The 24,555-nt window shown below is 41.4% G+C and overlaps 1 protein-coding gene and 1 non-coding gene across 2 annotated transcripts; one reads left to right on the top strand and one right to left on the bottom strand.

The window, feature by feature from the left end:
* Window positions 1-17,496: 17,496 nt before the first annotated feature.
* LOC133787580 (small nucleolar RNA R71) lies at window positions 17,497-17,603 on the bottom strand. The gene has a single exon (XR_009872593.1). It is a non-coding gene; the product is annotated as a small nucleolar RNA R71 (small nucleolar RNA).
* A 603-nt stretch (window positions 17,604-18,206) lies between these two features.
* LOC133785616 (uncharacterized) lies at window positions 18,207-19,151 on the top strand. The gene has a single exon (XM_062224834.1). The coding sequence runs from the start codon at window positions 18,207-18,209 to the stop codon at window positions 19,149-19,151; it is 945 nt and encodes a 314-aa protein (XP_062080818.1).
* The last annotated feature ends 5,404 nt before the right edge of the window (window positions 19,152-24,555 follow it).

Genomic DNA, 24,555 nt, shown 5'->3' with positions numbered 1-24,555 from the left:
ATATACAATTATGCCCTCAACGGGCCAAATTACCAAAATGCCCTTATAATAAAATGTGGACCCACATGCATGCATTTAACATCATATAATAATATAATTCACATAAACATGAATATAATTATTTAATGGCATAATAAATCAATTATGGCTCTCCCAACCTTCTAATCCAACTGTTAAACTGCATTAGGGATTTTGGGGCATTACAATTTCAAAGATGGGTTTGCTAAGGTATAAAGAGTAGGTTTGTGTTCTGATAGACTCTACTATTAGACGGGAGATTCTCGATGAATCTTACACTACATCTTATTCACTGCATCCAGGCACCACGAAGATATATCAGGATGTGAAATATTTATATTGGTGGCCTGTGATGAAGAAATATGTGAAATATTTATATTGGTGGCCTGTGATGAAGAAATATTTGACTGAATATGTGGCTAAGTGCCTAGCCTGTCAACAGGTGAAGGCTGAACACCAGAGGCCACCTGGGTTGTTATTGCCTTTAGGTATTCTTGAGTGGAAGTGAGAAGACATCACTATGGATTTTGTGGTGGGCTTGCCCTAAACAATGGGGAAGCATGACTCGGCATGGGTGATTGTAGACAAATATACCAAGTCAGGCCATTTTCTGCCTGTGAGGACAACTTTTAATGTAGATCAATAGGGTAGATCAATATGTTGAGTTGTATGTTTGAGAGATTGTACGTCTCCATGGGGCTCCAAAGTCTATTGTGTCAGATTGGGACCCCACATGTACTTCCAAGTTTTGGGAAAGTTTGCAGAAGGCTATGGGTACATAGTTGAAGTTTAGTACCGCCTATCATCCTCAGATAGATGGGCAATCTGAGAGGACAATTTAGATATTGGAAGACATGCTTCGAGCGTGTGCACAGGAGTTTGAAGGGTCCTGGAGTAAGTATTTACCTTTGATTGAGTTTTCCTACAACAACAACTATCAGTCGACCATTGGAGTGGCTCCATATGAGAAGTTTTCTGGTAAGAAATGTAGATAACTCATCCACTGGGATGAAATGGGTGAGAGGAAATCTGGGTCTTGAAACAGTTCAAAGGACCAATGAGGCCATTGAGAAGATTAGATCTCGGATGCTAGCTTCACGAATTAGACAGAAGAGCTACGTTGATCCCAAGCGTAGAGATATAGAGTTCCCGGTTGGGGACTGTGTTTTTCTCATGATTTCACCATTGAAAGGGGTGAAAAGTTTTGGGGAGAAGGGAAAGTTGAGCCCTAGGTTTGTAGGACCTTTTGAGATCCTGGAGAGGATTGGACAAGTGGCCTACAGGTTGGCCTTACCTCCATCATTGTTAGGGGTTCACAATGTGTTTCATGTCTCGATGCTTCAGAGATATGTGTCAGATGAAACCCATGTGCTGAGTTATGAGGATTTGGAGCTACAGATAGACTTTTCCTATGAGGAGTAGCCAGCTTAGATATTAGACAAGAAGGACAAGGTCTCGAGGAACAAGACTATACCTTTTGTTAAGGTATTGTGGAGGAACATCAAGGTCGAGGAAGCGACTTGATAGTTAGATTTGGACATGCAAGATCAGTATCCCGAGTTGTTAAGGTAAATTTTGAGGACGAAATTTCTATAAGGAGGGGATAGTTGTAACGTCCCAAAATTGCTAATAAGGATTAGTGCCTAGATTAGTGGCCAGAAGGGCATAATTGGATCTTTATGTGTTTTTATGATCTTTTGTGATTATATATGTTCTTATGTGAATTATATGAGTTATATTATGATATGATAGGTTATGCATTTTAATGTGTATTAAATATGCTTGTGGGTCCACTTTTGTTAGAAAGTATTTTCATAATTTTTGACCTGCTGAGGGTATATCTGTAATTTTATATGCTATGTGATTGAGACCGCATTACTATGCGGATATATTTTTGGTATTCGGCACGAGGCGGTCCTAACGAGGAATTTAGCGAAAAAGTCACAACGAAGTTAAATACCCAGCTCGAGATGAGCGTAGGGATATTATGGTAATTTGGTAAATTACCGAGATTTATTGGGTAATGGGAATTAATTTGGTGTGTATTTGGGTTTAATGGATTTAATTGGGAATTTATGGTATAACTTAAGGATCAGTGGGAATTTTGGGAAAAGGACTAATATGCCCTTGGTTTTGGTTAAGGGGCATTGGTTTGGCTAGAGTTATATTGGTCAATTACCTTATAACTAGAAAAAAGGAATTCTTAGATGAAGATTTTGGTCATACACTTACACCTCTCTCATTTTCTCTCTTGGTTACCTCTTTGTGTGGGTTTTGCAAGCTAAGACAAACAAGTGAAGCTAGTTTTTTCTTAACGAATTATTGAGGAATTTGAGATCTCTTGGGAGATTAGGAGCTAGCAACGAACATCAAGAGGTGGGGAATTCGAAATTCTATAGCTGAGGTAAAGATTTCTGAACCTTTCTTGGTGTTCTTCCTTTCACTTTGGCGTTCTTGAAGCTTTGGAGAATTGGTTTGGGACTTTGAGTTTAAGGGTTCTAGGGAGTTCTTAATGTATATGATGATAGGGATTGTTTAGAATATTGATTTTAAACTGGTTTTGATCTAAATTGAGGGTATTGGATTGGTGATTTTCATATTTGGGAAGAAAATGGAGATTGAAACTCAAATTGGTGATTTTTTTTTATTTGATGTGTGTTTGGGCGTTTTGATCTTGTTTTGATGTTGTTTAACACTTGGGTAAATTGTTTTGGTGGTCCAAATACTGATTTGAGGGGGCTGGGTACCCATTGGGATGAGTTTTGGCTCGGAGAAAGTCGCAGAAAATCCCATTTTTTCTGGGTTCGAGTTGTGGCATCGCGGCGCCAGATGAACAATGTTGCGACATTGAACCATGTTAGGGTGAGGGTGTCCTTTCGGCTCGCCGCGATGCCATGCCATTTTCAAGGCCTTAATTTTTCTATTTTTAGGGCTCAGGCGACGATTCCACCACCCTGTTTGGTGGAATTGGAGGTCTCGAGAACATGGGATTGGTTCCAGAGTCTGTTTTTGGAGTTGGATCTCAATGGAGAACCTTTTATTTTTGTGACTAGGTTTACCACTACACTCGGGGAAGAATCATGCTTAGGGTCATTCTAGTTCTTTTGCATGGGAATTGAGGTAAGAAAATTGCACCTGGGTTGTGATTAGGGATTGAGCCCCGATTATTGAACATGATTATAATCATGCCTTTGAATATCTATTTAAATACGAATGACGGTTTTATGTCTGAATTGCCTACTTGATTGAAAAGCTCGACTAATAAGCCATGGTCGGCATAAGCATGTGGAATGCAAGCCGTTATGATTGGGCCACTTTGGAAGTGTAATATGCCCTTGTATGGCTCTGAAGCCACTTGAATAAATGAAGTGTAGTATGCACTCGTGTGACTCTATGGTCGCATAATTGAGTTAAATGCATGTTTGAGTATGGTTATTAGCTAAGAATTCTATTTATGATATATTGATTGCCTATATCTGTTTATTTATGTTTTCTTGCTGAGCCTTGGCTCACGGGTGATACATAGTGTAGGTAAGGGTAAGGAGAAGTTGGACCAGCCATGAGTTTGGGAGTTTTAGGGGTGGCCTGTACATATGCAGTCTGCTCGACTGCCACGACCGGGATTCTTATTGAGGAACTAGGGTTAAGCCCTGATTTTTATGCTTAGGCCGGCCTCTTTTGTATTCATTTTATGTTTGTAATTAACTTTTAAACTCTTTTTGGGATCCCATGTACATACTTAAACTTTTTAATGAAAATGATTACTTCTTTGACCAAACTTTATAATACCTAATCCAATAGTTACTTTAATTTTCATTTAAGTACAAATGACTCACTTAACGAGTCCAGTGCTATTTTAAACACACAGTTTAATGGTCATGGATTAGTTGGGCATTACAAAAGCACCCCTTTTGGGGGACTCCAGGTAAGTTCTCAGAAGCTTAATCAGCTTCTGTGTACACTAGATTACTCCTAACGCATGTCACATGTCACTTGGTGAAAACATAGATAACATTTGCCCCCCAAGTCTTCACTCGTCCTCGGACAGTGGAGACTTAGACTGAGAGGAGTAATCTTACAGGACGTATTCAAGGGGAAACGTTTGGGCTTCCTCAAGGCTTGATACTTTTCTAAAAATGTCATCCCACGTGTCGACTCTCTATTGTTTGACTCGTTAATCAGTGTCATTTAATGATGGGTCTATTCCACTCCCAAGACATCTAATTCGTGCCCGAGGCGTCATTTCATGCTATACCCAAGGTGTCCTTTTTACATTTTCTATTATGATCTGCACCTTGGTAATTGCAACTGTTGGATCACGCTCGAGTACCTACTCCCTAGGTGATCAACTGTTGGGGGTTGATTGCATCCTGTCCTAGTTCAAGAATATAAATTCAAATTTTTTGCCTCTCTCCCTTTACTTTTTCACTCAAGACATTATCCCATTCCCTCTCATCAAGAACACCTTCATTGAACCAGAACGCCTCTGTTAGTGATCCTGGAAGGTTGAAGAGAACCAATTGTACTAAGTATTTTCACATTAAGAATCACTATAGCACGTACAAGAGCTTCATCTCGAGTAAGTTTATTTTATCCTTTATGTTTTGAGTTCTTGTTGTTTTCTGGATTTGTGTTTAGGCTTGTAGGATATTGGGATTTAGAGGTTATTTTTACTACTTTTAGTACCATTATAGGCCCCATGTAGTGTTAAAACTATCCAAAATGGATCATTCAGGCCCTATCGCATTTTTTCACATTCTGGGCGTTCCACCGGATTCTGGGAAATTCCCAAATTCTAGTGACGTTCTTGAGTTTTTCGGTGGTCTCCCCAGGGACCAATATAGGGTTATTAGGACACCCCGTTCCTTTAGAAATTTCTTCTCTCCTCCACTCCCCGAGCAGTTGTCTTAGGGATTCTCATGTTTTGGCCATCTTTCTTTAGGTCAAGTCGCTAACTGCTTGGTTTTTGTTTCAGATGTTCGAGGAACTTTGTGAACTACACCAACAAGGTTGCTATGCTTTTGACTAGGAGATTTTCGCTGTGGCCCAAGAAGGAGGTAGGCAGCAGGAGGAAATACCAGTGGAGGCCCACGCACCAGTATGAGAGTTGGTGGTAAGAGAGGTAGCTCCGACCACAGAGAGGCCTGTCCAGAGGGGAATGTCAGAGGAAGAAGTGAATGAAGCTCCCATTCCTTACCCCAACCCAACGGTACGAGGCCACTGGTTTTGAAGGGGAGCAACTCTCCATCAAGTTAAAGCATCCTCTTACCTTGGAGCGCATAATGCAGCATTATGGGATCGGGGAAGAATTTTTGGTTCCCCTTTGCCGGGATTCAGAGAGAGAGCATCACAGTGTGCATGGCCTCAAAGTATGGAGCCAGTCGTACCTAATGGTTGGAGCCACGCTAACCCTACACCAGTACTTCGTAAATTTTTTGAAGTACGTGGGGATTGCTCCCTTCCAGCTATCCCCAAACGGATATCGGGTTCTCACAGGCATGTATGTCCTATATCAGTGAAAGAATTGGTCCGAGCCTTCTTCAACTGAGGTCTTATACTTGTACAACTTTCGACTCTATCCGAAGAAGAAACAAAGTGACCTTGATGGGTACTATACCCTGATGAAGTTCTCCAACCCGAACATGGTGTACAAGGCTCCTCACCACAATGGAAGCCATGTGGGGAACTACAAAGACCATTTCTTTTTCAAGAATGGTTTCTCGACACGAACCAATCCCACTCTTATTCTTGAGTTCTCTAGGGTTGGTTAGTATCTTTGTATTCTTTGAGCTTAGTACTCTCCCATATTCGTAGCTTCCCAATACTTAGTAGTTTTTTTTATATAGGTCCCTTTCGACACACTCCATACGTCCAAGCGTACAAAAATCTCTTGTAGGAAATGAAGGGTCTCCTGGACGTGGAGCTGGAGTTAAACTAGCTGGTCATGGAGGAGAACCTGATCATCGTAGGCCTCCTCTGAGCAGGACAACGCATCAGTAACATGGTCTTGACCCAATACAGGAATTCCAACAAGTCCCGCGAACTGGCCTTCCGCCACATTAACTATATCGATGGATGGGCCATCAAATATTCAACCAGCGGTTGTTGGAAGAGCGATTCGAGAATGTCCAAGTTGTTCGATCATGTTTTGTGTTTTGGGCACACAATTTTGTGCACACAATTACAAAATTCAACAAGAAAATTCTCTGAATTTCATCTATCGTGTTTTGTGCACACGATTTTCATTACGGTTCTCGGAGGCTAAAGATGATTACAAAATTTAGAAAATAAAATTGCTCAGATTACTGGTAATACCAGTGAATATGCTCGGCATTCCAAGCATGGTGCACCAGCTACCCATTTATTCGGGCTAGTTTGTATGCTCCAGGACACAGGATGCCCTAGAATTCGTATGGCCTGCCCAGTTGAGGCCCAACACTCTAGCACCTGGATCTTGGGTTTCCAAGAAAACTCTTCGCAACACCAAGTCTCCGACCTCGAATTCGCTATCTTTCACTTTGGAATTGAAGTATTTGGCCACCTTCTATTGGTAGGACACTACATGTAGCTATGAAGCTTCTTGAAGCTCCTCAACAAGGTCCGGTGATTCTTGAAGTAAAGCATGATTCGTGGTTGGGTCGTAAGTATCTTGTCGGTGCATGGAGATTGTTGCCTCAACTGGGAGCATGGTTTCATAACCGTAGTCCATGGAGAATGGTGAATGGTCGGTGGAGGTCCTGACAGTGCTGTGATAACTCCATAATACCTTAGGCAGCTCCTCGGGCCAGGCGTCTTTCAACTTTTCCAGCCTTTTATTCAAAGTGGCCTTAAGCGTCTCGTTGACCACTTCCACTTTTCCGTTCACCCGAGCATGAGTTATGGAAGAGAAAATCTTCATGACTCCATGTCTTTCACAAAAGTCAGTGAACAACTCACTGTTAAATTGCAGGTCGTTGTTGGAGACTATCTTCCTTGGAAGCTCGTGATGACAAACGATATTTTTGATGACAAAGTCCAGCGCCTTCTTGGAGGTGATGGTAGCGAGAGACAAGGCCTTGACCCACTTTGTGAAGTAGTCGACTTCCACAATCGCATACTTTACCCCTCCCTTTCTCGTGGGCAAGGCCCCTATTAAGTCAATGCCCCATACTGTGAAAGGCCATAGACTTGTCATCTGAGTAATGTTAGTGTAGTGTTGGAATTTGTCGTACTTCTTGACATAATCCATCGAATCACCATTCATCATAGGCAGAAGTACCCTTATCTTAGGAATTTCTTGGCGAGCCTCTACCCCCGAACGTGGTCCCGACAAAAACCCTCATGCATTATTTAGAAGATGATCTTGGCTTCTTGTTTGGACACACATCAGAGTAGTTGCAATGAATATCATCATCTGTACAACTTACTGTCCATGATTATCTACCAAGGCTCCTGAACAAGTAGCTTTCGAGTCACTTTTTTGTCATGCGTCAACTTTCTAGAGATAGGGTACTTCACAATAGGTTCCATCCAAATGACTTGGGGATTGACCACTTCTACATCCTCGGAAGCTGTTGTGCTCGGAGAAGCCAAGTAGTCAATCAGGGCCACGTTGAGCAACTTTGCGTCTTTGGTGTTAGCAAGCTTAGCTAGGGCATCAGCTTTGGGATTTTGTTCACGTGGCACTTGTAAGATGGTGAATCTTTTGAAGCTGTGCAACATTTCTTGGGTCTTGGCTAGGTAAGTGGCCATCTTGGTCCCTTGATCTTGGTACTCTCTAAGGACAATCACGACAAGTGTAGAATTGCATATTTCAAGGCCCAAGGAAACTCGGAGTTTGGCAATTAAGGCTTCGTATTCATCTTCGTTGTTTGAGGTGTCAAAGTAAAATCTTAAGTCGCTTAGAACTCTATGCCCCTCGGAAGAAACCAAGATAAGACCTGCTCCGACCCCATTCTTAATGGAGGACCCGTCTACAAACAACTTCCATACGGACACGATAACCTGGGTCTCCTCGGGCCTCTCATGTGTTCCGTGCACTTAGCAATGAAGTCTGCCAACACATGCCCTTTAATGGCGATCCTCAAATGATAAGTGATGTCAAACTGACTAAGTTTGACCGCCCACTTGAGGAGTCTTCCGTAGGACTCTAGCTTCTGAAGGACCTGCCTCAAAGGCTGGTTGGTGAGGACTTTGATGGGATTTTCTTGGAAATAAGGTCTGAGCTTTCAAGAAGCCACCATCAGGTAAAAGGTCAACATCTCCATGAGCGGATTCCTGGAATCTGCCCCAAGGAGTCTCTTACTTACAGTATAGACGAGGTGTAGGATGCGACCTTCCTCGTGAACCAAGGCAGGCATTTTTAGAGATAGCCATGTAGAGGAAGAAGGGTTCTCTGTCTACAGGCTTTGACAAAATCGAAGGATTTTCCATATGGGCCTTCAATTGATTGAATTCCTATTCACACTCCTCAGTCCTTTCAAATTGCTGACCTCCTCAGAGGGTGTTGAAGAATGGAATGAACTTGTCGGTAGCCTTGGAAACGAAGCGGCTGAGAGCTACTATCCAGGCAGTCAAGCTTTGCACGTCGTTGTGCTTTCTGGGTGACGACATCTCGATCAAGGCTCTTATCTTTTTGGGATTTCCTTCAATTCTTCGAGTACTAACAATAAATCCTAGGAACTTCTTGGAGGCTGCCCAAACGTGCATTTTTTAGGATTCAACTTCATCCCAAATCTATGGAGGACTGAGAGTGCTTCTACCAAGTCTTCACGTGATCGAGAGCCATTCTGGACTTCACCAACATGTCATCCACATACACCTCCATGTTCCGACCAACCTAGTTTTCGAACATTTTTTTAACTAGCCTTTGGCATGTGGCCCCAACATTTTTCAAACCGAAAGGCATCACTTTGTAGCAATAAATGATTTTGTCTGTTTGGAATATGGTGTGCTCTTTTTCTGTGACATGCATGGAAATCTGGTTGTGCATCGAGTAGGCATCCATGAATGTGGGAATCTTGTACTCGGAGGTGGAATCAACCATCTAATCAATCTTCAACAGAGGGAAGCAGCCTTTTGAGTAGGCCTTGTTTAGGTCAGAAAAGTCTATACAAGTTCTCCAGGTGTCATTAGGCTTCGGGACCACCACCAAATTTGACACCCACTTGGGGAATTAGGAATCTCGTATAAAGTCATTCCGGAGAAGCTCGTCGATTCTACCTTCAAGGCCTCATCCCTGGTCAGGTCCATTGTCCTCTTTTTTTGTTCATTAGCGCAACATTTGAGTCTATGTTCAAGGCATGGCAGATGATGTTGGGATCAATGCCCGTCATGTCTGCATGAGACCAGGTAAAGAAATCTTGGTTTTCCTAGAAAAAGCTAGCCAAAACTTTTCACATTTCCACCTTGAGGTTCTTCTTGACCTTTCTTTTTCGCTCGGGGTTGGAGCTGTCGAGGATTACTTCTTCAGCTTCCTCCATGGGCTCAATAGCCCTATCATCTCCAACCCTGAGGTACAAATCATTGGACTCCCTCTCTTCTAGAGCAACTTGGACCTCCATCTCTACTGGAGGAAGCTGCTCAGGGGCTATTGCTTCAGTAACCATCACTGGATGTTTTAGTGATACATTGTAGCATTGGTGAGCCTCTTTCTTGTCACCGTAAACAGTGCCAATTCCCGCCTCCATGGAAAAATTCATGAACAAGTGGCGAATGGAGGTGACCGCTCTGAATTCCACTAGGGTCGAACGTCTCATGATAGCGTTATAGGTGGAGGAGCAGCCCAGTACCACAAAAGTGCATTATTTGAGGGCCTGGCAAGGCACTTCTCCAAGTGTCACTGGCAGCTTGATCTTCCCCATAAGAATCAAACCTTCACCCGAGAACCTGTAGAGTGTTGAGGTGCACGAGGAAAGGTCGCTTGTCATCAACCCGTTCTTCTCAAAGGCTAACTTAAACAGTATGTTCACAGAACTTCGTTATCCACTAGAATCTGAGCTACCATTTTTTTTTAAAACCTGGCTTTCGATCACCAACGGATCATGGTGGGGGAAGTGCACTCATTGAGCATCATCCTCGGAAAAGGTGATTATCTGGTTTGTCATCCGAGGCATTTGTGCCGAGAGTTGGGCCAGCGCCAGCACTTCATCATCATGGTTCAGGGCCTGTGCATAGCCATTTTGCAAGACCCTTGATGTTCCCCCAGGTGGAGTCCTCCAAATATCTCTCCTACATTTCCGTTCACTAGAGGAAGTCCATGGGCTGCCTGCTACGTTGCAACAGGTACTTGGACTGGAGCCTAAGGAGGTTCCACCTGTTGTGGAGGAGGCATGGTCATGGTTGATGCTTGAGTAGGGTTCCCAACCTTGACATACTGGTGCTAGTGTCCTAACTTTATGGGATTCTCAATCTCATCCCTAAGTGTCATGCACTCGTTGGTGTGGTGTGCAACGTCATTGTGGAATTTGAAGAACTTTGTGGTGTCCCTATGCTCCCTATCACACTAGATGGACTGAGGTCTCTAGTAGTGGACTTGTTGCTCCGTGGCAAGAAAAATGTTCTCTCGATAGTCCACCAAGTCAGTTGTTGAAATTTGATTTGATAAAAAATGACCAAGTGTACACAATCAACAAGTAATATAATGATAAGTTGAGTATCGTCTCCACAGGAATTAAATTAGCAAATGATTGTGCACAAATCAATTACCAAAAAATTTAATAGTGATTAAAAATGCTTCAAAATAAACTAAGATGACAATCTAAAAGCAAGAAAAATTCAATTTGGTGAAATGAGCTTGAATTATTAAATTCATCTGTTGATAACTCTAGGAATTAGAGTTATTTTAATGCTTTTGAACTTATAATTTTATCAAGAAAAGAGTGATTTAGGGTATTTTGTAGTATTTTTATTATGGTTTTGTCAAATATTAATTATAATTTGATAATATTAAATATTAGATTAATACTTGAAAAATATATCTTAAAATATGGAATTTTGTCTTGATAGATGATTGGTAGAGCTCTGGACATATTGAGAAAGATTATAAGCTTGAAGTGGAATCAGAAAATTGGGATGCCGCAGCATTGTAGCAGCATCGCGTTCTGCTAGCTATCTATTTGGAACACCCACGTGGAAGCTAATCCATTAGTTTTAACTATTGGTTCTTGGACTCACTTTAAGCTCGGGTAAAAATTAATTAGAAGGCTATTGTGCCATTAATTACCTTTGGGTTCATTAGCTTACAAAGAAAAGGAAAATAAAAGAAGCATGAGGGGGCCCACGTGGGGAGTAAAAAAAGGTAATGACCTAATTTCCTTGACCATTAACCTTTCCCTTTTTTTTGGAGAGACACATGTACAGCAGCCATTAGAGAGAGAAATGGAGAATGAAGAAGAAAAGTGTTAGGGTATTCTTCCCTAATTGAAACCCAATTTCTTTGTAATCTCATTTATTATCAATAAAAGAATAGAAATCATTTTTTGACTTGGCCAATCACTTTAGTCACATGTTTTATTTTCATGATGACTTGTTTAGTATAAACTTCTATTAAATCCCAAGCATATACCTAATCGTATTTATAGTGACGTAATAACAGTGGAATATAAATATGATTATATGTTCAAAATAAGTTAGTCCTAAGATTAGACAGTGCACAGGATTTACACTGACTTTCCAATCTACGATATGATCTACTTGCACATTGTAGTGTTATATTCTTTCCAGAACATTAGCAAAGTAGATAAGATCGGATGTATTTGTTACATCGGACAAGACCGATATTGACAGATGATAGGATGTAACATACTGTTATTATCTATTCTAGTCATATCATATAGTTTACCATAGTTCAATTCAATCTCAATTATGAGTGGTTAGTATTCTAACTAATTGTATTATTTGAGTTCTTTGACTTGTTCCTTACCAGCTTACCCTACGGACTAGCCCATACTTACATCTTGGGAACTCGGTAGTATAATTGAGTGGGACTGTTAATCATAGATATGAACATCTATAGCTTCTGATGATGAATTGAAATGATGGTTTCCTTTTAGTTTGGTTCAAGGTGTTAAATGATTGAGATCTCATTTCAGTAATTGAATTAGTGTACTGAAATATCATTTACAAGGAACTAAGTGTTTTAAGGATAAAATACAATGAAGGGTAAAACAATATTTTAGTCCTCTCCCATTGTAGACCGTCTATAGGGGATTGAGTGATAATTATGGTTGTACCAATGGATAATTAATAGCGTATCTATATTTTTTATAGAGCGTTCTATGAATTCAAGAGTGCAATTATGAGTCTTTAGTGGAGTCACGAGGAATTAATAAGTTAGTAAATTTATTTGTTAGATTTATGATAACTTATTGGAGCTAGATTTCATAGGCCCATGGTCCCCATGGTACCTTGGATAAAATCATCTACATAGTCTTAATTAATTGATTTAATTATCAATTAGAATTATCAAAGTTGATCAGGTCAATTTTTGATAGTTTCACAGAGTTATGTAATTTAGAGAAGAAAAGAGAAATTATGGCAGATTTATTAATTAAGATAAATTGGTATCTAAATTAATAAATAGGTTTAAATCAAGGTTCAAATTGTAAATAATTAATTTGATAAATGAGTTAAATAATTATTTAATTAATTAAATCAAGAGTAAATAATACAGGCCTTGATTTTAAGTCCAATGAGCTTAGAATCAAATGGGAAATTTCACGGGCCTAAAGCCCCTGATAATTTCGACCTAGGGCTGTTAATTGGCTATTATTTTATTAATTTTTTAATTAAATAAATGACCTAATTGTGTCTATAAAAGGAATGTTAAGTGAGAGTCTAAATCATAAGTCAGACAAGTTGAAACACAAGTTTCTGATAGGTTTTAGATTCTCTCTAATCATAAGTCCTTTTCTAAGCCTTATTGTTCTTTTCTTTTCTTCTCTCTGTATCTATCTCATGAGTTGAGAATTGCCCACTATAGTCTAGGTAATTATAAGAATACTATGGAAGGCTGTGAAGAAAATTGAAGATCGGTTCAGTTTCTTGGTAATACTCTGCGACAGAAAGGATACAAAAGTTTGAGAAACTGAAGGAAGGACTCTATTATTCCGCTGCGTATAATGAAGTATTTTTATCATTATTTCTCTTTGAATTCAATTTTAGAAACATGTTCTAGGTTATCTCATATTAATTTTTTTAATATTAGATCTACATGAAAATAAGTAAAGATCATGTATAAGATTCCTAACAACTGGCCTTAGAGCCTTTGGTAATATTTATTTTCATGCATGAACATGTTAAAAATTGAATTATTGATGTGTTTGAATAATTGGATGTATTTTCATGTTTTTATGAAGCATATTGATTTTATGTGATTATTAGCAATTTTTAGGATATTTCGTTATGTTTTCTATGCCATCAATTTTTCTATATGTTTTATTTTGTGTAAAACATGGTAAAAATTAATTTGCAAATGGTTTTGGTTTGAAAAATTGCACAAATTTTTTCGAATTTTTTTTGGTCTGGCTGCTAGTCATGCGCGCGCACATGCGCCCATTGTCACGAGCCGCCAACTTCGATACTCGAATTGATGGAACGTGCGGCAATTGTTAGCGCTCTTAGCTAGCAAGTCAGCCTAGAATTCACACCTGCGGCAAGCAAGCTCAATGGTTAGCCACGTTACAAGTCTCACACAAGTAAGGGCAATTATGAAGCGGGAGCAAGCACGAGGCAAGCTATCCAGAGACAACATCTCACACAACAACCAGAGCATACAACATAGTCAAGTGGCACGCAATGGCCCAACGAAGGTAACAAACAAGCAACACATAGACCGTAAAGAAAACATACACAAAGGGACATGGCAAAACATCATTTTATTCATATAAGGCCTTGATAGGGCAAGGGAGTACACAGCTTGAGCCCCTATCTGCTGGTTGCCATGGTGCTTCCTTAAGTCACCAGGTCACCTCCCCTTAAGGAGCTTTCTAAGGAAATGAAGTCTTCCCAGGAACATATATGATTTTTGTCTGGGAGACATATGCATAATTACAAAAGTGCCATCTCCTACCCATGAGGTTACTTGGTGCAAGACTTGACTAATGATCAAGCACCAAGGCATGCTCATATATACAAAATGGCCCCCTGGAGGTGTGTCATGACGCAGCACGTCACACTCTCACCCACTTAAACCTTCGGCATCCTCGACGAACCTGCCCCTTGCTGATCTTCAATCTTTTGCGTATGCTTATGCAAGTCCTCCGCCCTTTCCCAGCAAATTTCTTCATCTCCGAGCCCTTTCCACTTCAGCAGAAACTCTTTCTTCTTCTTCCTGTCCATGACCACGGTCCTCTCTGCTAGGATTTCTTTAAGTTGTCTGCTGCTTCGTGGCTTGACGCTGACTCCTTCTCTGGTAGACTAGTTGCGCACATGATCTTCGTGATACGGCTTGAGGTTGCTGACGTGCAAGACCGGGTGCATCTTCATCCATTCTGGTAAGATGACTTTGTAGGAGGTCAGGCCCACTTTTGAGATGACTGGAACAGGACCCTCGTATTTGCGGACGAGTCTGATGCCCTTATTCCCTCAGAATCTCAGTTGTTCGGGCCTCAGCTTGATCATCAATAAGTTGCCTGCTTTGAATTCCAGTAGTCGTCTCTTCTGATCTGCCCACTTCTTCATTCTCTTTGATGCCTTCTCCAGATAGGCTCAGGCAATCTCGGTGGTTTTCTTCCAGTCTTTCGTGAAATTAAAGTCTCTCGGATTTCTTCCTCGATAATCATCCACGGTGTGGGGTAACAGCGGTTGCTGACCGTTAACAACTTCAAAAGTGCTCTTGTTTGACGAAGAACTCTTTTGAGAGTTGAAACAAAATTGAGCTACGTCTAGTAGTTGCGACCAATTCTTTTGGTTGGCACTGACAAAATGCCGCAAGTACTCTTCTAGCATCCCATTGAATCTTTCAGTCTGTCTGAGGATGGTAGCTCGAGGAAATATTTAGTTGTGACCCCAAAAGGTTGAATAACTCTGACCAAAAGGTCCCTGTGAATCTTCCATCACGGTCACTAACTATATTTTGGGGTACTCCCCAATACTTAACCACATACTTGAAGAAAAGTCTCGCTGTCTCTTCTTCCGAGCAATATTTCGACACCGGTATGAAGGTTGCATACTTTGAAAATCTGTCCACGATCACTAAGATCGCACTCAAGTCTCCTGTCTTCGATAAACTAGTAATGAAGTCAAGCGACACACTCTCCCATGGTTGGCTTGGGACTAACAAAGGTTCCAACAACCCTGGCGTTTTGTGTCTCTCCACTTTGTCTTGCTGGCAGGTGAGACAGGTCTTGGTATACTTGATAACTCTAAGATTTAGAGTTATTTGTATATCTTTAAACTTAATTTTCAAACCAAACAAAAGAGTAATGTGTTTGTATTTCGTGTAATTGTGTATAATTTAGTGTGTCTGTGTAGCTAGGGACCTTGTGTTTGCATTGTCATATTTTTGAGTGATTTATGTAGTTTAGTGTATGTGTTAAACAAGAAAGGAGGCTGGAATAGGTGATCGGGAACTTTGGATCAAGAAGGGGAACAAATCTGAAAATAGCATGTTGCTGTTCTATCAATGCTGTAGCAACCACAACGTAGCAATCGACAGGGACCAGTGAAGAAACGTGACAAATTCCAACTGGACTTAATGAAGAATAAGTGACGCCTAGGTGGCGAGAATGTTGTATAATGAGTCAGCTGGATGGTGTGGCAAAGGGAGGGAGCAAGATTGACTTTGACTTGCTAATTAGGGTAAACCAAGTACCCTAAAAGGAGGCCAGCCGAAATATTGAAGGACAACCATTATCATTGAAGTATTCTGGATATTTTTCTAGAGAGAAGTACAGAGAGAAGAAAGAAAAAAAAAATAGAAGAAAAAGTACCAAACAGAGGAGAAGAAGGCAGACGCTCTAAAGGGGGACTTGAGCTCATCACTCATCTTTCTCTCTAATCTTCACCTCTCATTTTGTATTAATTTCCTATCTAGTTTTTCTGCTCATACTCTATGGAACTTCTAAGTTCTAGTTATGTTTTTATAATTTCAGTTATGAACTAAGCTTTTGAGGATTTGGGTGGTTATGAACCCTTTGTATGAATTAATATTTTGAATGCATGGTTAAGGCTTTGATATCACTATTCAATTGAATGTGCTAGAATGTTAATTGAATGTTAATTACTGGCCATATTTAGCATTTATTGAGCTGGATATAACTTGGAAAAGGGATATCCAGCTGAACCCATTCAATTGATGCAAGAACTACCTAGTTTTAGGTAATGTTGAGTAGTGGAATAGGAATATTTTGCTGCCTTGTATAACTGAAGATTTGGTGCTTGATGGATTCTTTATAGCCTGATTTAATGCAGGAATGTGTTGAGGGGGTTATAGATAATAGAGTGTAAGTTTTGGGAAAAACTTGCTGGGCATTTATGAAATCTGTTAACTGTGATATAATTGCTGAGCCATTGCTATAACAACTGGAACAAAACAGAGGGGAATTAACCACCCAGATCTATTTTCTCACATCTGAAATTTACACAGAATTACTTCATTTGGTCTCTGATTTTTAGCTTAATTAAATTTACTTATTTACAATTAATTCCAGAATTAATCACTCAATCTCTCTCTTGATTTGGTTACTGAATTGTAAATTGTTATTAGTTGATATTGCATTTATTTAGTTTAAAAGTCCCTGTGGAGATGAACTTTGATACTGTATCACTGTATTACTTGTTGTCGACTGTGTATACTTGCGCATATTTTAATCGTTAGAAAATTCACAACAAGTTTTTGGCGCCGTTGCCGGGGACTTTAAAATTAAATTATGTTTTATCAACTATTTGACAATTTATTTTGGTTGTTTTTAACCTTGTTGGTTCGGGTTGTGCAATCTCAGGTACCTACAGTGTATGAACCAGCAAGGGGACAGCGAACTTGCTCCTATTGACCCTGAGATCGAACATACTTTCAGAAAAAGGAGGAAGGCTCAAAAGGCTAACAGCCAAGGCACTATGGCTGAGCATGTTGATGAAGAGGGGGATGGCCAGCAAGTTACTAATCCCATTGTTTTGGCGGATGACAGAGCCAGAGCAATACGAGAATACGCTGCCCCCATGTTTAATGAGCTAAATCCAGGCATTGTGAGGCCAGAAATACAAGCAACTCAATTCGAGCTCAAGCCAGTGATGTTTCAAATGCTCCAAACCGTGGGGCAATTTAGTGGGATGCCAACGGAAGATCGTCATCTCCATCTTCGTTCATTTTTGGAGGTGAGCGATTCTTTCAAGCTACAAGGAGTGAGTGAAGAAGCATTGAGGCTGAAGCTATTTCTGTTCTCTTTAAGGGACCGAGCTAGATCATGGCTCAACACCCTTCCTCCCGATTCGGTTACAAATTGGAATGACTTGGCTGAGAAATTTCTAAGAAAGTACTTCCCTCCCACCAGAAATGCAAAGTTTAGAAGTGAAATCATGTCGTTTCAGCAGCTGGAAGATGAGTCCACTAGTGACGCGTGGGAGAGATTCAAAGAGCTTTTAAGAAAATGTCCACACCACGGTATCCCACATTGTATACAAATGGAGACATTCTACAATGGTCTCAATGCAGCCTCTCGAATGGTTTTGGACGCTTAAGCCAATGGAGCCATTCTTTCCAAGTCTTACAACGAAGCATTTGAGATTTTGGAAAGGATTGCAAGTAACAACTACCAATGGTCAAATACTAGAGCTCCTACAAGCCGAAAAGTAGTGGGTGTTCTTGAAGTAGATGCTCTAACCGCTCAAATGGCCTTAATGACCAACATTTTAAAGAACATGAGTATTGGAGGAAATGTACAGCCAGCTGCTGCCATTCAGAGTGCAGAAGTATCATGTGTGTATTGTGGGGACGGGCATACTTTTGACAATTGCCCTTCTAACCCATTAGCAGTTTGTTATGTGGGAAACCAGAATTTAACCGAAACAGTGGCCCATACTCAAATTCGTATAACCCAGCTTGGAGGCAGCATCCGAATCTGTCTTGGGGGGGTCAAGGAGCAAGTTCCAGCAACACACCAGCACCAGGAAAGCAAGCTTACCCACCCGGTTTTTCACAACAACAAAGACTTTCACAACCTGTCCAACACTCCCAGCCGAACTCTTTGGAGAATCTAATGAGGGAGTATATGGCTAAGAACGATGCAGTAATACAAAGCCAAGCAGCTTCTCTTCGTAATCTTGAGATGCAGCTCGGCCAGCTAGCCAATGAAATGAAAACTAGGCCGCAAGGATCTTTGCCTAGTGATACAGAAAACCCAAGGAGAGATGGGAAAGAACACTGTAAAGCTATTCAGCTGAGGAATGGTAAAAATCTGGGAAATTCTGAAGAAATACAGGGTAGTGGAGAGCCCACTTCAATCCAAAGCGAAGGAGAAACAAGTAACAAAACTGCCCAGGAAATTGCTGAAACTGGCCCAGTTGCTACAGCAAAGGGTCAGCAAACTGCTCCAGTAAATTCTGGTCCTAAACCGCCCCTTCCATTTCCGCATCGATTTCGCAAACAACAACAGAATGGTCAGTTCAAAAAGTTTTTAGATGTACTGAATCAGCTGCATATTAATATCCCCTTGGTCGAAGCATTGGAGCAAATGCCGAATTATGTCAAGTTCTTAAAGGATATTTTGACAAAGAAAAGGCGATTGGGGGAGTTTGAGACTGTAGCTCTCACAGAAGGATGTAGCGCGATGTTGAAAAGCAATAACCCTCCTAAGTTAAAAGATCCTGGCAGTTTCACGATTCCGTGTTCTATTGGAGGTAGAGATGTTGGAAGATCATTATGCGATTTGGGCGCTAGCATTAACCTTATGCCCATGTCAATCTTTAAAAAGTTGGGTATTGGTGAAGCGCGACCCACGACTGTTACATTACAGCTTACCGATAGATCCATGGCTCATCCTGAGGGAAAAATCGAGGATGTTCTAGTCCAAGTTGATAAGTTTATCTTTCCGGCTGACTTCATCATTCTAGACTATGAAGCGGATAGAGAAGTGCCTATAATATTGGGTCGGCCCTTTCTTGCTACAGGGCGTATCTCATTGATGTACAGAACGGAGAACTTACTATGCGGGTGAATGACCAACAAGTCACTTTTAGTGTATTCAAAGCCATGAAGTTTCCGGATGAAGTTGAAGAATGCTCTAGAGTTGATGTTATTGACACTTTAGTGGCTGAAAGAATCAGTAGAAGTGTGGAAAAAGCTGCTATGGGTACCCAGATTTTTGTAGATGAGGAGGATTATAGTAGTGAGGAAGAGCAGATTATTACATGGGTGGATTCTTATCAACCAGTAAAGAAACTCAATAAAGTCTTTGAAGCTCTAAATCTGCCAGAAAAGCACTTCCAGCCACCTAAACCATCTGTTGAAGAGCCACCCCAACTGGAGTTAAAGCCACTGCCTAGCCATTGTCCCCAAGTATGTGTACTTGGGGACAATGATACTTTGCCTGTAATAATTTCAAGCTGTCTGGAGTCTGTTGCTGAGGAGCCATTGCTGAGATTACTGAAGCAGCATAAAAGGGCAATTGGATGGACAATGGCTGATATTCAAGGGATTAGTCCAACATTGTGTATGCACAAGATCTTGTTGGAAGCTGATTGTACTCACTCTGTGGAGCAGCAAAGGAGGTTGAATCCAGTGATGAAGGACATGGTTAGAAAAGAGGTCATTAAGTGGCTTGATTATGGGATAATCTATCCGATTTCCGATAGCACTTGGGTTAGTCCTGTCCAATGTGTTCCGAAGAAGGGGGGTGTTACAGTAGTTACAAATGACAGCAACGAACTTATTCCTACTCACACAGTTACTGGGTGGTGGGTTTGTATGGATTATAGAAAACTGAACAAAGCCACTAGAAAGGACCATTTCCCTTTGCCCTTCATCGACCAAATGTTGGACCGCTTGGCGGGTAAGGAGTTCTTTTTTTTCTTGACGGGTATTCTGGGTATAATCAGATATCTATCGCGCCTGAAGACCAAGAGAAGACTACTTTCACCTGCCCATACGGCACATTCGCTTTTAGGAGGATGCCCTTTGGGTTATGTAATGCACCAGCCACATTTCAGCGGTGCATGATGGCTATTTTCTCGGATATGGCTGAGAGTATCTTGGAGATATTCAAGGACGATTTCTCTATCTATGGGGATTCTTTTGAAGTTTGCTTGGAGAACTTAGAAAAGGTCTTAAAGAGGTGCGAAGAAACCCATCTAGTGTTGAACTGGGAAAAATGCCATTTCATGGTGCAAGAGGGCATTGTATTGGGGCATAAAGTGTCTAGCAAGGGGATAGAGGTTGACAAAGCTAAACTGGAAGTTATTGAGAAACTACCAGCCCCTACCACAGTAAAAGGAATTAGAAGTTTCCTCGGCCATGCTGGCTTTTACAGGCGTTTTATAAAGGATTTTTCAAAGGTGTCCAAACCCTTATGCAGCTTGCTGGAGCAAAATAGGCCTTTTGAGTTTACTGATGAATGTCAAGAGGCATTTTTGAGATTGAAGTCAGCCCTTGTTACAGCACCAGTGATCACAGCACCCGACTGGTCATTACCTTTTGAACTTATGTGTGACGCCAGTGACTTCGCGATTGGAGTTGTTCTTGGGCAGCGGAAGAACAAAAATTTTCATTCTATTTACTATGCAAGCAAAACATTGGTGGACGCCCAGATTAATTACACTACAACTGAAAAAGAGCTACTAGCCGTGATTTTTTCCTTTGAAAAATTTCGATCCTATCTTGTGGGGACTAAGGTTATTGTGTACATGGACCACTCTGCTATCAAGTATTTGATAGCCAAAAAGGATTCTAAACCGAGGCTTATACGTTGGGTTCTATTGCTGCAAGAATTCGATTTAGAAATCTGAGATAGGAAAGGCACTGAAAATCAAGTAGCGGACCATTTATCAAGGCTGGAAACTCATAATAACAGCAGCAAATCAGAGGCAGAATTGCAGATTCAAGACTCCTTTCCTGATGAACAATTACTAGTTGTGGAACAAGAGCAGGTACCATGGTATGCAGACATTGTAAACTTTTTAGTTGGGGGCGTACATCCACCAGATTTCAACAAACAGCAGCTAAAAAGATTCTTACATGATGCCAGATTTTATTTCTGGGATGAGTCGTACCTGTATAAGCAATGCCCAGACCATATAATGAGAAGATGTGTCTCAGCAAATGAAGTTTCCAGCATCCTAGAACACTGCCATTCAGCTCCTTATGGCAGTCATTTTGGTGGGCAACGCACCGCTGCCAAAGTATTTCAGTCAGGGTACTATTGGCCTTCTATCTTTAAGGATGCTCACGATTTTGTTCAACGTTGTGACCGCTGCCAGCGAGTGGATAACATCTCAGCCAGGAATGAAATGCCTCTTAATTGCATTTTGGAGGTGGAATTGTTTGACGTATGGGGCATTGACTTTATGGGTCCTTTCCCTCAATCTTTTGGGAACCTCTACATTTTAGTGGCTATGGACTATGTATCGAAATGGGTGGAGGCAGTAGCTAGTCCAACGAATGATGCCAAAGTGGTAATGAAATTTCTGCATAAAAATGTTTTTACACGATTTGGGACGCCAAGAGCACTAATCAGTGATGAGGGGACGCACTTTGTCAACAAAGTCTTGGCTGCCTTATTAGCTAAGTACAGTGTAAAGCATAAAATAGCCACTGCATATCACCCACAGACTAACGGGCAAGCGGAGATTTCGAACATAGAAATTAAGGGAATTCTTGAAAAAATGGTGCATCCCAGCAGGAAGGATTGGTCCCAACGATTAGATGATGCACTCTGGGCTTACTGTACAGCTTTTAAAACTCCTTTAGGCATGTCTCCTTATCGCCTAGTTTATGGGAAGGCGTGTCATCTTCCTATAGAATTAGAAGATAAGGCATTTTGGGCGTTGAAGAAGTTAAATTTGGATCTTGTAGTTGCTGGAGAAGCAAGAAAGCTGCAGCTGAATGAACTGGACGAGATGCGGTTGTTTGCTTACGAAAATGCAAAGTTGTACAAAGAAAAGACGAAGAAATGGCATGACAGCAGGATCAAGGAAAGAGTATTTGAGAAAAATCAGCAAGTGTTACTATTTAACTCCAGGTTGAAGCTATTTCCTGGAAAGCTTAAGTCCTGTTGGTCTGGACCATTTACTGTGATGGAAGTGTATCCATTTGGAGCTGTTCTGGTGAAAGATGAAAAATCGGGAAGAGAATTCACGGTTAACGGACAGCGGCTGAAACGTTATTTGGGTGGGGAGGTTGACAGAGAAAAGACCTCTGTCAGTCTGAAGGATGCTTGAAGGAGAAAGACTATGGGTTGCCATGCATTTCTTGTGTCACACTTAGGCAACCCATGAGTGAAAGAGACAGTTGTAAATAAATAATGTATGTAACTAAGTTTGGGGTGTATTACCCCTTAAAAAAAAAGAAAAAAGAAAAAGGAGAGCATAAAGAAACAGGTCAGCCAGGAGTTGGTGAAGCTGGGAATAGTCTGAGAATAGAAATCTGGGCAGAGGCGTTATTTTTCTAGAATGGTGGATTGCTATATCATTGCTTCAGCATTTAGCAGGGTCGCAGGGGAAGAATGTTATGCTATAACATTGCTATATCAACTGGGAGCAGTTTTCTTCTGATCAATTTGGAGGCCTTTTATGAAGAAAAGGACAAAAGCTGAAATAGATATACCTACCCCCAAGCTTATTAGCTTCTTCCCAGTCTCGATCCTTACCTCAGCTGAATTACCCTGAGCCCTCGCTCTCAAAAGTCAACCTCTCATCACATTAATGGTGTACTTTATATATATATATATATCTCTTTATAGCTAAAAACAAAAATCCCTTTTGTCATATAAAAAAAAACAAAACAGAGAGAAATTTATTATTTTGGTTATATATATATTATATATTTACTGTATTTTTATTTTACTTTTTCTTTTATTATATATTTATATATATATATCTTTTCCTTTTCTTATATATATTTTAGTATATTCCGTTTATGATATATATATGTCTCTAAATTTAATTATATATATATCGTACACCCTCACCACACTCTTCAGACCCTTCGTCGACCCAAGCCCCTGAAACCACAGAACTCCCTCAGCCGACACTCGCGACCCACCCTCGTTGAGCCGCCAGTCACCGCCGTACCATTTTGAGCCTTCTCCATTTCACCTAGCCTCGCCCAAACCGCCCCACACCGCCTCTCCACCTCCAGCAAACCCACGGCCGAGCCACTTCCCTGCCATCACGCAGCGACCCAGCACAACCGACTGAGCCACGACCCCTTCGTGTGTCTCCCTAAGTGCATCCGGCAGTCCCTGCCTCAAATTTGGTCAGCCGAGAGCCATCTCTCTCCAGCACCCCTGCTCCGTGTATCCTAGTCGAGCGCCGCTTCTCTCCGCCAAGGCACTCTCGGCTCAGTGCAACCATTTGGGGTACTAGTCCTTTCTTCAGATATACATTTGTGGTTGTTGTTGCTCTTGTTGGGGGTTTTTGGTTTCTCTATTCGGGTATATTTTTGGTTTCTCTTCTTGCTGTCATCCAGAAATTTGCACTCCAGATTTCAACCATGCCAAGAACCAAGAAAGTGGCACATAAAGTGAAGAAGAAGCCCTTCCATGAGGTGAAGAAATTCTATTGTCCAACGGCAGAGGCTAAATACAACAATACAGTGGTCAATTGAGATTTGTACATGGAGCGGGGTTTGGTGGCTGATAAAGCTGGACTGGATGAGTTGCCCGAGTGGTTGAGTACCACGATACGTGATCGGCATTGGGAGAACTTCGTGGTGCAACCCGAGCCAGCAGTCATTGAGCTTGTCCGAGAGTTCTATGCGAACTTTCTCTCTCATGAATGGCCCACCGAAGTCCTTGTGCGAGAAGTTGAGGTGCCCTTCAATGCTGAAGCAATTAATCATTTGTTTGAGCTGGAATCATTTGAGTGCTCTTTTACCCCAAGCAAAGGGCAGGTGACAGAGGAAGCACTAGCCGATATTATGGAATCAATAGCTCAGGCCGACTCTACCTGGGATGTGGATGACCATGACAACTTGCGTTTTCGGAGGACAGAATTGGAGCATGACCTTAAGTGTCTGTAGTCGTTTTTCCAGACCACTCTTTGCCCCACCTCGCATGATTCCACCGTGAGTCGCGATCGTGCGTACATGCTCTTCTGCTTGCAGCGAGGACTACCTGTTGATGTTGGGACCATATTGGCCCACGAGATCTTTGATTGTGCCCACCGAGGCAAGGGAAAGTTGTTCTTGCCTGCCACCATCACTGCCCTTTGCCGCAATGCTGGAGTTCCTGTGTGGCCTGAGGAGGGATTGCTGCATGCTAAGGCGCCTGTCAGTTTTGGCCCATCCCGAGCTGCCAAGGCCACCCGAGCCCATGCCTTCTCCTCGGCATCTGCTTCTGCCCCAGTTAATGATGCCCTTTTGGAGCGGTTTACTCAGTTCGAAGTGATGCAGCAACAAATGCATCA

This window comes from Humulus lupulus, chromosome 6, assembly GCF_963169125.1.
Source record: "Humulus lupulus chromosome 6, drHumLupu1.1, whole genome shotgun sequence".
Classification (NCBI taxonomy): Eukaryota; Viridiplantae; Streptophyta; class Magnoliopsida; order Rosales; family Cannabaceae; genus Humulus; species Humulus lupulus.
The sequence above is the reverse complement of the archived record's forward strand: the minus strand, read 5'-3'. Positions and strand labels throughout refer to the sequence as shown.